Source organism: Paramisgurnus dabryanus, chromosome 15 (assembly GCF_030506205.2).
Source record: "Paramisgurnus dabryanus chromosome 15, PD_genome_1.1, whole genome shotgun sequence".
In the NCBI taxonomy this organism is placed as follows: Eukaryota; Metazoa; Chordata; class Actinopteri; order Cypriniformes; family Cobitidae; genus Paramisgurnus; species Paramisgurnus dabryanus.
Genome location: NC_133351.1, coordinates 2422611 through 2436260, shown reverse-complemented (window position 1 = coordinate 2436260; position 13650 = coordinate 2422611). Strand labels below are relative to the sequence as shown.

Genomic DNA, 13650 nt, shown 5'->3' with positions numbered 1-13650 from the left:
CATCTTTGTATTAGACTAAACATTTAGGACGATACACCTCTCAAAAAACACACAAATAAAGATCATTTCAGATGTTTAATTACTTAGATTTTTTGTACTCATTTTTATTTCAACTAAAATCGACATTTATACTTTCTTTATACTATATATTATATGATCGAAAAGGCATAAAAAAATTATTTTTCCATCATAATTTGCAATCAAAAACAGTTAAAATCTAAAGAAAATACTCGAAACTCAGTAAAAATCCAAAATAATAAAAGGAATTTGATGTGAAGTTGATGTTATTTATACAGTATATCACCAGCAAAATCACTGCATATACATATACTGTACTGTAAATGCAGGACCGAGCTCTTGTACTGCCAAATATGTACTTTACAAAGAAACTGGCTCTTCACTTCCCAATGGTAGTGTAATGTTGTTACAGCACTGAAGAAATAACTTCTTTCTGGTTATTTAACGTTGAGGATTTTCAGAATCCTTTGATATTCATCAGATCACAAAAGCAGATTCTACCCTTCTGCCAAAAATGCTAATAGTTTTCCAATCACAGACTACTGTACCAACGGATGCAAGCGCGTTGCCACAGTTATGTGCCTGGCCCAAAGTTAACATCCGGTCTGTGCTTGTTTATCCATCTGGCTAGTGACTAAACTGACCTCTGGAACAAAATACCTTGTGGAAAATAAAAATGTTTTGGTTTTCAAGAGACGATGGGAGACGGTGGATGGATTTGCGGATTTGGCAGCCAGGGAAGAATTTAAAGGGATAGTTCACCCAAAAATGAAAATAATGTAATTAATGACTCACCCTCATGTTGTTCCAAACTCGTAAGACCTCCGTTTATCTTCGAAACACAGAAAGGAAATAAAACATCATCAAAGTAGTCCATGTTACATCAGTCAGATGGAATGTGTTGAAGCATCGAAAATACATTTTGGTCCAAAAATGACTTTATTCAGCATTGTCCAAAACGTATTTTCAATGCTTCAACAGATTCTAACCGACCCACTGATGTCACATGGACTACTTTGATGATGTTTTTATTACCTTTCTGGACATGGACAGTAAACCGTTCGTAGATTTTCAATGAAGGGTCAGTGTTTCCGAAGATGAGCGGAGGTCATACGAGTTTGGAACGACCATCCCTTAAGGCTCCGTAACTCATATTGTATAGATTAATTTCACACAGTAACGTTGGAAAAGTGTAATGGTTGATACGCTTTGGCTATTAAACTTACTGGATATTTATTTTGCTTGTTATCAGAAATAATCTGCTCTAGAGCGACTCTGTTGTTATTGATTATATGTGGAAGTCTACCGGAAGTTAAGTTTGGGCCAAAAACACATTTTGTTTATGTTTGCACAAACATTGACTTTCTTACTTAGTATTTTTGGTCTTGTTTAAAGTACAAATTTTCTTGATGAACAAAATGACCTAAGAAAATAATTCTAGTTTTTAAGACAAAAAAAAATCATATTTAAGTGAATTTGTGATTAAAACAAGCTTAAAATTTGCCAATGGTTTAAGAAAAAAAATCTTGAATTAAGTTTACTTTTTCTTAAAGAAAAATTCAAGAAATATTGGCAGATACCCCTTTGGCAGATTTTTTGCTTGTTTTAAATATTAATGGTTAAATATTAATCAATACATATTAATATTAATTGTTAAATATTAATAAATATTAATTGTTCCCTTAAATATTATATTTGTTGTCTAAAAACTATATATACTGTAACTAAAAGACTTATATTCTTGGGTCGTTTTGCTCATCAAGAAAATGCATCTTAATTTAAGAATTTTTAGAATTTGTACTGAAAACAAGACAAAAATATTAAGTAAGAAAGTCATTTGGCATTGTGTTGGTTCTAAAACCATCTATACGCTCACAAATCAACTTATCAACTCCTATGACTTCTCCAGGAACACATTATATTGTCACCGTCTTACCTAAGCTCTTGTACATAGCTACACAACTCATGCTGGCGTTACATTAACACAATAAAAATGATTTCTAGCAATTGACATCTATTCAGGAAACTGCAGTGACAGATTTACTGGACCAGCAAAATCCACATGGATTCAGTTAAAACACAAGATGTTTAGCGAATGTGACAGGCTAAGTTGTGACTCTCTGTATTTGCATTGGCATTGATAATATGTTCCATATGTTCTCAGTGCAATGAGTTTACATGAAGAGCAAACCAGATTTTGCAGAGGTCTCCTGCTTTCACATTTCTCCTGAGGAAACAAAACTCAGTAATTTTGTGCGTCTCCTCTTTAGTGATGACAGATCTCAACAAGTCTATATATGTGGTCATACTTGCCAAGTGTGCAAAAGCAGAGAATTTCAAATGAACTCTAGCATAATTTTTCTTAAAGGAATAGTCCATTTTCTTACAAGAAAAATCTAGATAATTTACTCACCACCATGTAATCCAAAATGTTGATGTCTTTCTTTGTTCAGTCGAGAAGAAATTATGTTTTTTGAGGAAAACTTCTCATTTTAATGGACTTTAATAGACACCAACAATTAACACTTAACTCAACACGTAACAGTTTTTTTCAACGGAGTTTCAAAGGACTATAAACGATCCCAAACGAGGCATAAGGGTCTTATCTAGCGAAACGATTGTCATTTTTGACAATAAAAATAACAAATATACACTTTAAAAGCACAACTTCTCGTCTAGATCCGGTCCGGCGCGACCTAACGTAAATGCGTAGTGACGTAGGGAGGTCACGTGTTACATATATAAATGCACATTTGCGGACCATTTTAAATAATAAACTGACACAAAGACATTAATTAGTATCAGTTGACATACAACAACGTAGGAACGGTCCTCTTTCTCAACACTTGTAAACACTGGGGCGGAGTTTCGCGTTCGTCCTCTGTGACCTATTGACGTCATGACGTATTGCGTGGGGTCACGCTGACGCATCACGGCCGGATCTAGACGATAAGTTGTGCTTTAAAAGTGTATATTGTTATTTTTATTGTCAAAAATGACAATCGTTTTGCTAGATAAGACCCTTATGCCTCGTTTGGGATCGTTTAGAGTCCTTTGAAACTCTGTTGAAAAAAACTGTTACGTGTTGATTTAAGTGTTAATTGTTGGTGTCTATTAAAGTCCATTAAAATGAGAAAAATCCTGCAATGTTTTCCTCAAAAAACATAATTTCTTCTCGACTGAACACAGAAAGACATCAACATTTTGGATGACATGGTGGTGAGTAAATTATCTGGATTTTCCTTTAAAGAGAATGGAATATTCCTTTAAGAAGTAATCCGAGTCTCCAATGTTATGAAGAAGCATCCCGGCAACACAGATTCCCTTCAGGAATTGTCTAATTTGTTGCTTCCTTGTTAACAGAGTAAACAAACAGTGTCCGAGCACATCACAGATCTTCTTTAAGCAATATAAACAAAAAACACAAACCTTTGCCGTCTGGCTGAGATCTTTGCAAAAGCTCAGTTTCCCAGTTGCACACAAACAGCCTAGATTAAACCATACTGGTTTTCATTTACTATCTGGCTTTCTAATAAAACTATTTACAGATGTGTTAATGGACTCAAATGGACTCCAGCAAGGGAGGAATTAATTGTGGGCCAAAGTTGCAGCGAGAGCTGGAGGTTATAAAAAAAATCTTACAGGGTGAATCATGAAAACATGCTTGTCTCACAATATATTGTCTTTTTTATTGCAATTGCAATATTGCAATTTAAACATTGCAAATGTAAACAACAAAAAAGAACATTGTTCACGTTTTAAGAGAATTTAGGAGAATTTTAAACTAGTGCTGCCTCACGATTAGTTGTAACAGAAAATTATATTTTTTATTAAATCTAAACTTGAAAAATTAAATTAAAACAAAAAAAGTATGCTGCATCTTTGATCATTACGCTCATGATGAAGTTGTTGTCTTAACTGTCAAATAGCTACAAATATTTCTTGTATAAGGACAGCTTGACCAAGCAAATAAATATCTTGTTCACATACTCTCGTACATACTCACGGACTTTCTTTAATTCTTGTCTGTTGCTTAAAAAAATCATAAGTTATAATCGGTGCATCACTAGTAGAGGATACCGATAAAATAGGGGTAGCTGCATTAATAGCCAAAAAAGAGTAAAGTATGCTACCTCCTCAACTTTAAAATGTGCTTCTGCCTACACTACTGGCTAACTGCAGGATTGTGATACGTGTCATGTAATTCATCCTCGGTTTATCATGCTCCCTCTCTTCCTTCCTTCCAGCGAGCAATGGAAATATTGTGCTACGTGACTATCAGATGGAGGTGGCCAGACTAGCGCTGGAAGGCAAGAACATCATCGTCTGCCTCCCAACAGGAAGCGGTAAAACCAGAGTTGCTGTGTTCATCACTAAGAAACATTTGGAGAGTCGGAAGCGCATGGGAGAGCCTGGGAAAGTTGTTGTTCTGGTTAACAAGGTGCCCCATCTGCCTGGACATTTCGTTTAGTTTTATTATTTGTATAGCACATAAAAGGCACAGTCTCCTTTGGACTCCCTACTGAAAAATCCAGCTTAGACCAGCATAAGCTAATAGCTGGTTTTAGCTGGTTTAAGGTGGCAGTAGCTGGTTTAAGCTGGTCCTCCCAGCCTGGCAAAGACGATAGCTAGATAGACCAGCTTAAAAAGAGACCAAAACGCAGCTAGACCAGCTTAAAAAGAGACCGAAACACAGCTAGACCAGCTTGAAAGGAAACCGAAACACGGCTAGACCAGCTTAAAAAGAGACCGAAACGCAGCTAGACCAGCTTAAAAAGAGACCGCAGCTAGACCAGCTTAAAAAGAGACCGCAGCTAGACCAGCTTAAAAAGAGACCGAAACGCAGCTAGACCAGCTTAAAAAGAGACCGAAACGCAGCTAGACCAGCTTAAAAAGAGACCGAAACGCAGCTAGACCAGCTTAAAAAGAGACTGAGACACAGCTAGACCAGCTTATAACGTGACCAAGACACAGCTAGACTAGCTTAAAAAGAGAATGAAACACAGCTAAACCAGCTTGAAAAGAGACCTAAAGACAGCTAGACCAGCTTATAATGTGACCAAGACACAGCTAGACCAGCTTAAAAAGAGAACGAAACGCAGCTAGACCAGCTTAAAGAGAGACCGAAACGCAGCTAGACCAGCTTAAAAAAAAACCGAAACGCAGCTAGACCAGCTTAAAGAGAGACCGAAACGCAGCTAGACCAGCTTAAAGAGAGACCGAAACACAGCTAGACCAGCTTAAAAAGAGACCGAAACACAGCTAGACCAGCTTATAACGTGACCAAGACACAGCTAGACCAGCTTAAAAAGAGACCAAAACACAGCTAGACCAGCTTAAAAAGTGACCAAAACACAGACCAGCTTAAAAAGTGACCAAAACACAGATAGACCAGCTTAAAAAGTGACCAAAACACAGCTAGACCAGCTTAAAAAGTGACCAAAACACAGACTAGCTTAAAAAGTGACCAAAACACAGATAGACCAGCTTAAAAAGTGACCAAAACACAGCTAGACCAGCTTAAAAAGTGACCAAAACACAGATAGACCAGCTTAAAAAGTGACCAAAACACAGATAGACCAGCTTAAAAAGTGACCAAAACACAGCTAGACCAGCTTAAAAAGAGACCGAAACACAGTTAGACCAGCTTAAAAAGAGACCGAAACACAGCTAGACCAGTTTAAAAAGAGACCAAAACACAGACCAGCTTAAAAAGTGACCAAAACACAGATAGACCAGCTTAAAAAGAGACCAAAACACAGACCAGCTTAAAAAGTGACCAAAACACAGACTAGCTTAAAAAGAGACCAAAACACAGCTAGACCAGCTTAAAAAGAGACCAAAACACAGCTAGACCAGCTTAAAAAGAGACCGAAACGCAGCTAGACCAGCTTAAAAAGAGACCGAAACGCAGCTAGACCAGCTTAAAAAGAGACCGAAACGCAGCTAGACCAGCTTAAAAAGTGACCGAAACGCAGCTAGACCAGCTTAAAAAGTAGTAATCCGAGTCTCCAATGTTATGAAGAAGCATCTCGGCAACACAGATTCCCTTCAGGAATTGTCTAATTTGTTGCTTCCTTGTTAACAGAGTAAACAAACAGTGTCCGAGCACATCACAGATCTTCTTCTTTAAGCAATATAAACAAAAAACACAAACCTTTGCCGTCTGGCTGAGATCTTTGCAAAAGCTCAGTTTCCCAGTTGCACACAAACAGCCTAGATTAAACCATACTGGTTTTCATTTACTATCTGGCTTTCTAATAAAACTATTTACAGATGTGTTAATGGACTCAAATGGACTCCAGCAAGGGAGGAATTAATTGTGGGCCAAAGTTGCAGCGAGAACTGGAGGTTATAAAAAAAATCTTACAGGGTGAATCATGAAACATGCTTGTCTCACAATATATTGTCTTTTTTATAGCAATTGCAATATTGCAATTTAAACATTGCAAATGTAAACAACAAAAAAGAACATTGTTCACGTTTTAAGAGAATTTAGGAGACTTTTAAACAAAACACAGCTAGACCAGCTTAAAAAGAGACCAAAACACAGCTAGACCAGCTTAAAAAGAGACCAAAACACAGCTAGACCAGCTTAAAAAGTGACCGAAACGCAGCTAGACCAGCTTAAAAAGAGACCAAAACACAGCTAGACCAGCTTAAAAAGAGACCGAAACGCAGCTAGACCAGCTTAAAAAGAGACCAAAACGCAGCTAGACCAGCTTAAAAAGAGACCGAAACGCAGCTAGACCAGCTTAAAAAGTGACCGAAACGCAGCTAGACCAGCTTAAAAAGTGACCAAAACACAGCTAGACCAGCTGAAAAAGAGACCAAAACACAGCTAGACCAGCTTAAAAAGTGACCAAAACACAGCTAGACCAGCTTATAACGTGACCAAGACACAGCTAGACTAGTTTAAAAAGAGAACGAAACACAGCTAAACCAGCTTGAAAAGAGACCTAAAGACAGCTAGACCAGCTTATAATGTGACCAAGACACAGCTAGACCAGCTTAATAAGAGAACGAAACGCAGCTAGACCAGCTTAAAGAGAGACCGAAACGCAGCTAGACCAGCTTAAAAAGAGACCGAACACAGCTAGACCAGCTTAAAAAGAGACCAAAACACAGACTAGCTTAAAAAGAGACCAAAACACAGATAGACCAGCTTAAAAAGTGACCAAAACACAGACTAGCTTAAAAAGAGACCAAAACACAGATAGACCAGCTTAAAAAGTGACCAAAACACAGACTAGCTTAAAAAGTGACCAAAACACAGATAGACCAGCTTAAAAAGTGACCAAAACACAGACTAGCTTAAAAAGAGACCAAAACACAGCTAGACCAGCTTAAAAAGAGACCAAAACACAGCTAGACCAGCTTAAAAAGAGACCAAAACACAGCTAGACCAGCTTAAAAAGAGACCGAAACGCAGCTAGACCAGCTTAAAAAGAGACCGAAACGCAGCTAGACCAGCTTAAAAAGAGACCGAAACGCAGCTAGACCAGCTTAAAAAGAGACCGAAACGCAGCTAGACCAGCTTAAAAAGTGACCGAAACGCAGCTAGACCAGCTTAAAAAGTGACCGAAACACAGCTAGACCAGCTGAAAAAGAGACCGAAACGCAGCTAGACCAGCTTAAAAAGAGACCGAAACACAGCTAGACCAGCTTAAAAAGTGACCAAAACACAGCTAGACCAGCTTAAAAAGAGACCGAAACGCAGCTAGACCAGCTTAAAAAGAGACCGAAACGCAGCTAGACCAGCTTAAAAAGAGACCGAACACAGCTAGACCAGCTTAAAAAGAGACCAAAACACAGCTAGACCAGCTTAAAAAGAGACCGAAACGCAGCTAGACCAGCTTAAAAAGAGACCGAAACGCAGCTAGACCAGCTTAAAAAGAGACCAAAACGCAGCTAGACCAGCTTAAAAAGAGACCGAAGCGCAGCTAGACCAGCTTAAAAAGAGACCAAAACACAGCTAGACCAGCTTAAAAAGAGACCGAAACGCCGCTAGACCAGCTTAAAAAGTGACCAAAACACAGCTAGACCAGCTTATAACGTGACCAAGACACAGCTAGACTAGCTTAAAAAGAGAACGAAACACAGCTAAACCAGCTTGAAAAGAGACCTAAAGACAGCTAGACCAGCTTATAATGTGACCAAGACACAGCTAGACCAGCTTAAAAAGAGAACGAAACGCAGCTAGACCAGCTTAAAGAGAGACCGAAACGCAGCTAGACCAGCTTAAAAAGAGACCGAAACGCAGCTAGACCAGCTTAAAGAGAGACCGAAACACAGCTAGACCAGCTTAAAAAGAGACCGAAACACAGCTAGACCAGCTTATAACGTGACCAAGACACAGCTAGACCAGCTTAAAAAGAGACCAAAACACAGCTAGACCAGCTTAAAAAGTGACCAAAACACAGACCAGCTTAAAAAGTGACCAAAACACAGACTAGCTTAAAAAGAGACCGAAACGCAGCTAGACCAGCTTAAAAAGAGACCGAAACGCAGCTAGACCAGCTTAAAAAGAGACCGAAACGCAGCTAGACCAGCTTAAAAAGAGACCGAAACGCAGCTAGGCCAGCTTAAAAAGAGACCGAAACAGAGCTAGACCAGCTTAAAAAGAGACCGAAACGCAGCTAGACCAGCTTAAAAAGAGACCGAAACGCAGCTAGACCAGCTTAAAAAGAGACCGAAACGCAGCTAGACCAGCTTAAAAAGAGACCGAAACGCAGCTAGACCAGCTTAAAAAGAGACCGAAACGCAGCTAGACCAGCTTAAAAAGAGACCGAAACGCAGCTAGACCAGCTTAAAAAGAGACCGAAACACAGCTAGACCAGCTTAAAAAGTGACCAAAACACAGCTAGACCAGCTTAAAAAGAGACCGAAACGCAGCTAGACCAGCTTAAAAAGAGACCAAAACACAGCTAGACCAGCTTAAAAAGAGACCGAAACGCTGCTAGACCAGCTTAAAAAGAGACAGAAACGCAGCTAGACCAGCTTAAAAAGAGACCGAAACGCAGCTAGACCAGCTTAAAAAGAGACCGAAACACAGCTAGACCAGCTTAAAAAGAGACTGAAACACAGCTAGACCAGCTTAAAATGTGACCAAAACACAGACTAGCTTAAAAAGAGACCAAAATACAGCTAGACCAGCTTAAAATGTGACCAAAACACAGACTAGCTTAAAAAGAGACCAAAATACAGCTAGACCAGCTTAAAAAGAGACCAAAACACAGACTAGCTTAAAAAGTAACCAAAACACAGCTAGACCAGCTTGCAACACCAGAAAAACAGCTAAAACCAAGCTGGGAGACCATCTAAAACCAGCTCACCAGCTTATGCTGGTCTTAGCTGGATTTTTCAGGAACCTTTAAGGGACCTTTAATTAAAAAAAATGAGATCTCAATGTCTGTTTCTGACATTTGTTTCTTAAAACCATAGTGGGGGTCATCAGAAACCAAATATTTTATTAAAGCACCCAACACAGCACAGACCTCCAGCTTATTTGAAATGTGTACGCTATATTAGTAACTACACATAAATGCCCTAAGCATTACTCAAAATAAACCAGCGACAACTCAAAAGAACCCATTGTGTGTGTCTGTACAACCTACAATATTGACACTCAGATTTATAAACCTTTAAATTTGGTGTCAAAGCTTTGTAACATCAAAAAAGTTGCCTTGACAAACTTTCCATCTCTAGTTACACATGTTTACATTTTTCTAGGTGCCCCTGGTTGAGCAGCACTACAAGGCCGAGTTTGGGAAGTTTCTACAGCACAAGTACTCCGTGAAACCGGTCAGTGGTGCATCACAGCTCAAAATCTCCTTCCCACAAATTGTGGAGCAAAATGACATCATCATCTGCACGGCACAGATTCTGGAAAACTCCTTGGCCAAAGCCAAGAATGGCGACGAGGATGGAGTCAAATTATCGCGTATGTTACATTTTTCATCGCTCACTGAACACTACTGCAGTGACCGTTGATAGCTTTCCTTACTGTAACACCAACAGGTTTTTTTGGTCTAGTTCAGTTTCACCTTCTGCTAGAAAAGGAAATGAGACGGACGTCGCCCCTTAGAGGTTTCTTGTGACAGTTTTCCTCCCCGTCAGTCTTTAGCGGCAGGTTCGACTCTCTTGTGAGTTTGTCTGGCATCGTTCACTGCAAGGTGGAAATTCCCCCCGTGGCATATGCTGTTTGTTTTTCCCTTTTTGGCTCTTACACCTTTTTCTTTTTTGACGTATGGGCCACGTGTCTGTTTCAGTCATCAACTTCTGATCGGTTCTCTGGCTGATCAAATTCAATGGAGATTTGCTGTCATTGGCTCTTTTCCATTGCATGTTCTAGTGTGGCCCTCAGGGGCCAGGTGGGCAGAACCCCCATCGCCCACCGCCTTTGTCAGGTCTGTGAAATGCAGACTTCCACCTTTTATTGTAGATCCCTGGGAACGTAAGAAAGCAGCGTGGTAAAAACACTGTAAACTGAGATGAAGGGAGTGACCTGGAGGTGTGCAGCCAGATTGGGTTTTCTGCCTTTGTTGATTAGAAACACATGTTGGGCAAAAGCAAAGATATTTATTGCTATCAAGATGCGTCACTGAAAGTGCAATGAATGGGGGAGATCGCAAAACACTCAGAATAGTAAAAAGAGCCAATCGTCAAGCGTTAAAGAATGACATCCTCTGGGGGAGGGACTTTGCATATGCACAGTATCTGGTAAATCTTGCTCAGTGACATGATTTCTTTAAAAAGACTTTGGCAAAACTGACCCAGGGTTTCTGTTCTTATTCTATACATTATGGGGTGGTTTCCCAGACAGGGATTAGCTTAAGCCAGAACTAGACCTTAGTTTAATTAGGAAATATAACTAGATTTAACAAACATGCCTTACTAAAACAATACTTGTGTGCATTTTGAGGCAAAACAAAGGGCACTGATGTATTTTAAGATATGCAAGCTGTTTTCAGTTTGGACAGCTCTTACATTTATGTTAGTCTAGGACTACTCTAATCCCTATTAAAATAACATATTTAATGCTAGATTTATCAGCTATTTATTATACAATGTAACTATGTATTATCTTACTGTAGAGAAAAGTTTTAAGTTTTTGGTTGACTATAATTGTCATGCAGACACGATTAAGTGTCATATATAGTGGCAAGAAAAAGTATGTGAACCCCTAGAAATAAACTGGTTTTCTACAGTGATTTGCCATTAAATGTGATCTGATCCTCATCTAGGTCACAACAAAAGACAAACACAATGTGCATAAGCTGACAACACACAAATAATTCTAGTTTCTTGTGTCTTTTTTGAAAACACCCATTAAACATTCACAGTGCTGGAGGAAATGTAAGTGAACCCGTAGACTATTACTTTAATGAAAGCTAATTTGTAAAATAAGTGTAAAGGTGTGGTTTAGTACTTTGATTAAAAAAAAGACACAAACATTTTGAGATTGCTCTCAAAAGATCAGCTGTTATGAATCATACCTCGCAAGAAGGAGCTCTCTAAAGATATCCAATTAAGAGTTGTTGCACTCCATAAGGCTGAAAAGGGATACAAAACAATACCAAAATGTTTAGACATCCATCAGTCGACAGTTAGACAAATTGTGTGATAAATACTGTAACTACCCTTGCTAGTAGTGGGTAGTCGTTGAAGTAAAGAAGAACCCACGAATAACAGCTAAAGGCTTGAAGACATCATTGGAACTGACACACATCTTTGTTCACGAGTACACAATACGCACAATACCCAATACGTCTTTAAACAGGCACGGGAAGCCGAAAAACATTGCTGTGAGCCTGAAGTTTGCAAAAGAGCACCTAGGCAAATCCAGGTGCTACTGGGAAAATATTTTATGGACTGATGAAACAAAAGTTGAATAGTTTGGGAAAAATACTACGGCGCAAAAAGGGCACAGCTTATGAACATTAAAACATCATCCCAACAGAAAAGTATAATGGAGGGAACATCATGATTTGGTCATGCTTTGCTGCCTTAGGGCCTGGCCCACACAAAATTAATTTCCAAGTTTAACAAAATTTCCTACAGGATAATGTCAGGGTGGCTGTCCGCCAGTTGAGGCTCAGTAGAAGTTGGTTGATGCAGCAGGACAATGACCTCAAGCATTAAAGTAAATCCACCACATAATGGATTAAGAAAAACAAAATGTGCCATTTGGAGTGGCCTAGTAAAAGCCTTAACCTGTGGAATGACCCCAAGGGAGCAGTTCACACCAAACATCCTACAAATGTGTCTGGGTTGAAGCAGTTTTGTAAAGTGGAATGGACAAAAAATTCCTTCTGAATGATGTGAAGGTATGATTCAGAAAAAAACGCTTGCTTGAAATAATTACTGCCAAAGGAGGTTCAACAAGCTATTAAATCCCAGGGTTCACTCTCATTTTCCTTCAGCACTGTGATTGAAAAACGCAATGCTTCGTGTTTGTTGTGTACGTAGCATTGTTTAAACCACTCTACTAATACTTTATATTCATTTTAAAGTAAATTAAAGAGGATTTATTTTGTTACACCTGCAGAGTTTTCCCTGATGGTCATTGATGAATGTCACCACACGCAGAAGGGCGGTGTGTATAATCATATCATGATCCGCTACCTGAAACAAAAACATCGAAACCAGAAACTGGTGAAGCAGCAAAAAGAGCCGGTTCCCATTCCTCAGATTCTGGGCCTGACCGCCTCACCTGGTGTGGGAGGAGCCAAGACCCAACAGAAAGCAGAGGAACACATTTTACAGGTAAAGAAACCCTGTTCTCTGAGTAAGTGATGCTAAGAGATATCCGCTTGTTACGTAATGACGTAAGGAATACTGTTTCCTGGTCCAAGTCCCCATTTATTTTAATAGAGGATATTATTTAAACAGCCAATTATGAGCACTATTTATTCATATTGCAAACTCACAGTGTACACTGCAGTCTCCAGGCTCACAAATTATGGACATCAATATAAATGATTCGTAAAAAAATCCATGACCATGTCTGGTCATCTCAGATTTTGTTATGGATATAAATTAGGATCTGGTGTTTTTGGTAGTTTTGCATTATGATACAAATGTGTACATCAGCATGATATTTTTGTTATTACCCTATGGCATTTGAGATTGGTCGGACCCGGAAGTGCAAAGAGAGGAGTAGGAGAGTGCTTTACAATTTACATCCTAAAAATGTTTTTAAAAAATTCAATACTAAAACCTGCATCACTGACCATAAACATAAATATATATATATATACTTCTCATGCATTTCCTTATGACATCAAGTGCATCAAGTTCTCACGTGTACCGACGTGCCGGATTTAAATAGCTCAGTTAAAATATGAATACAAACATAATTGTATATTAAAATTTCCTTATGTGAGAGATACATCTATTATTAACTCTTTCCCTGCCAGCATTTTTTAAAAAGTTGCCAGCCAGCATTTTTTATGATTTTCACAATGTTGAATGCCTTCATGAAAATGTTCTTCTTTAAATATATAAACATACAATATATCAAATAAAAGATATATTTAATGAAACATTCATCCTACCTTCATTTGTTCTCTTTTTATCACATCTCAAATATGGGTAAGTTTCTTCTGAAATACCAAATTTTGAGCAAAA

General features: G+C 38.7%; 1 protein-coding gene and 1 long non-coding RNA gene across 2 annotated transcripts in view; one reads left to right on the top strand and one right to left on the bottom strand.

Annotated features, from left to right (window-relative positions):
- The window catches only part of ifih1 (interferon induced with helicase C domain 1), a 35517-nt gene that overhangs the window by 9602 nt on the left and 12265 nt on the right, over positions 1 to 13650 (top strand). The window contains exons 5-7 of the mRNA XM_065252343.1: positions 4266 to 4459; positions 9751 to 9961; positions 12569 to 12786. Coding sequence (XP_065108415.1) covers positions 4266 to 4459; positions 9751 to 9961; positions 12569 to 12786 — 623 coding nt within the window. The remainder of the gene's footprint in view (positions 1 to 4265; positions 4460 to 9750; positions 9962 to 12568; positions 12787 to 13650) is intronic.
- The window catches only part of LOC135733593 (uncharacterized), a 58549-nt gene that overhangs the window by 39342 nt on the left and 5557 nt on the right, over positions 1 to 13650 (bottom strand). The window lies entirely within an intron of this gene.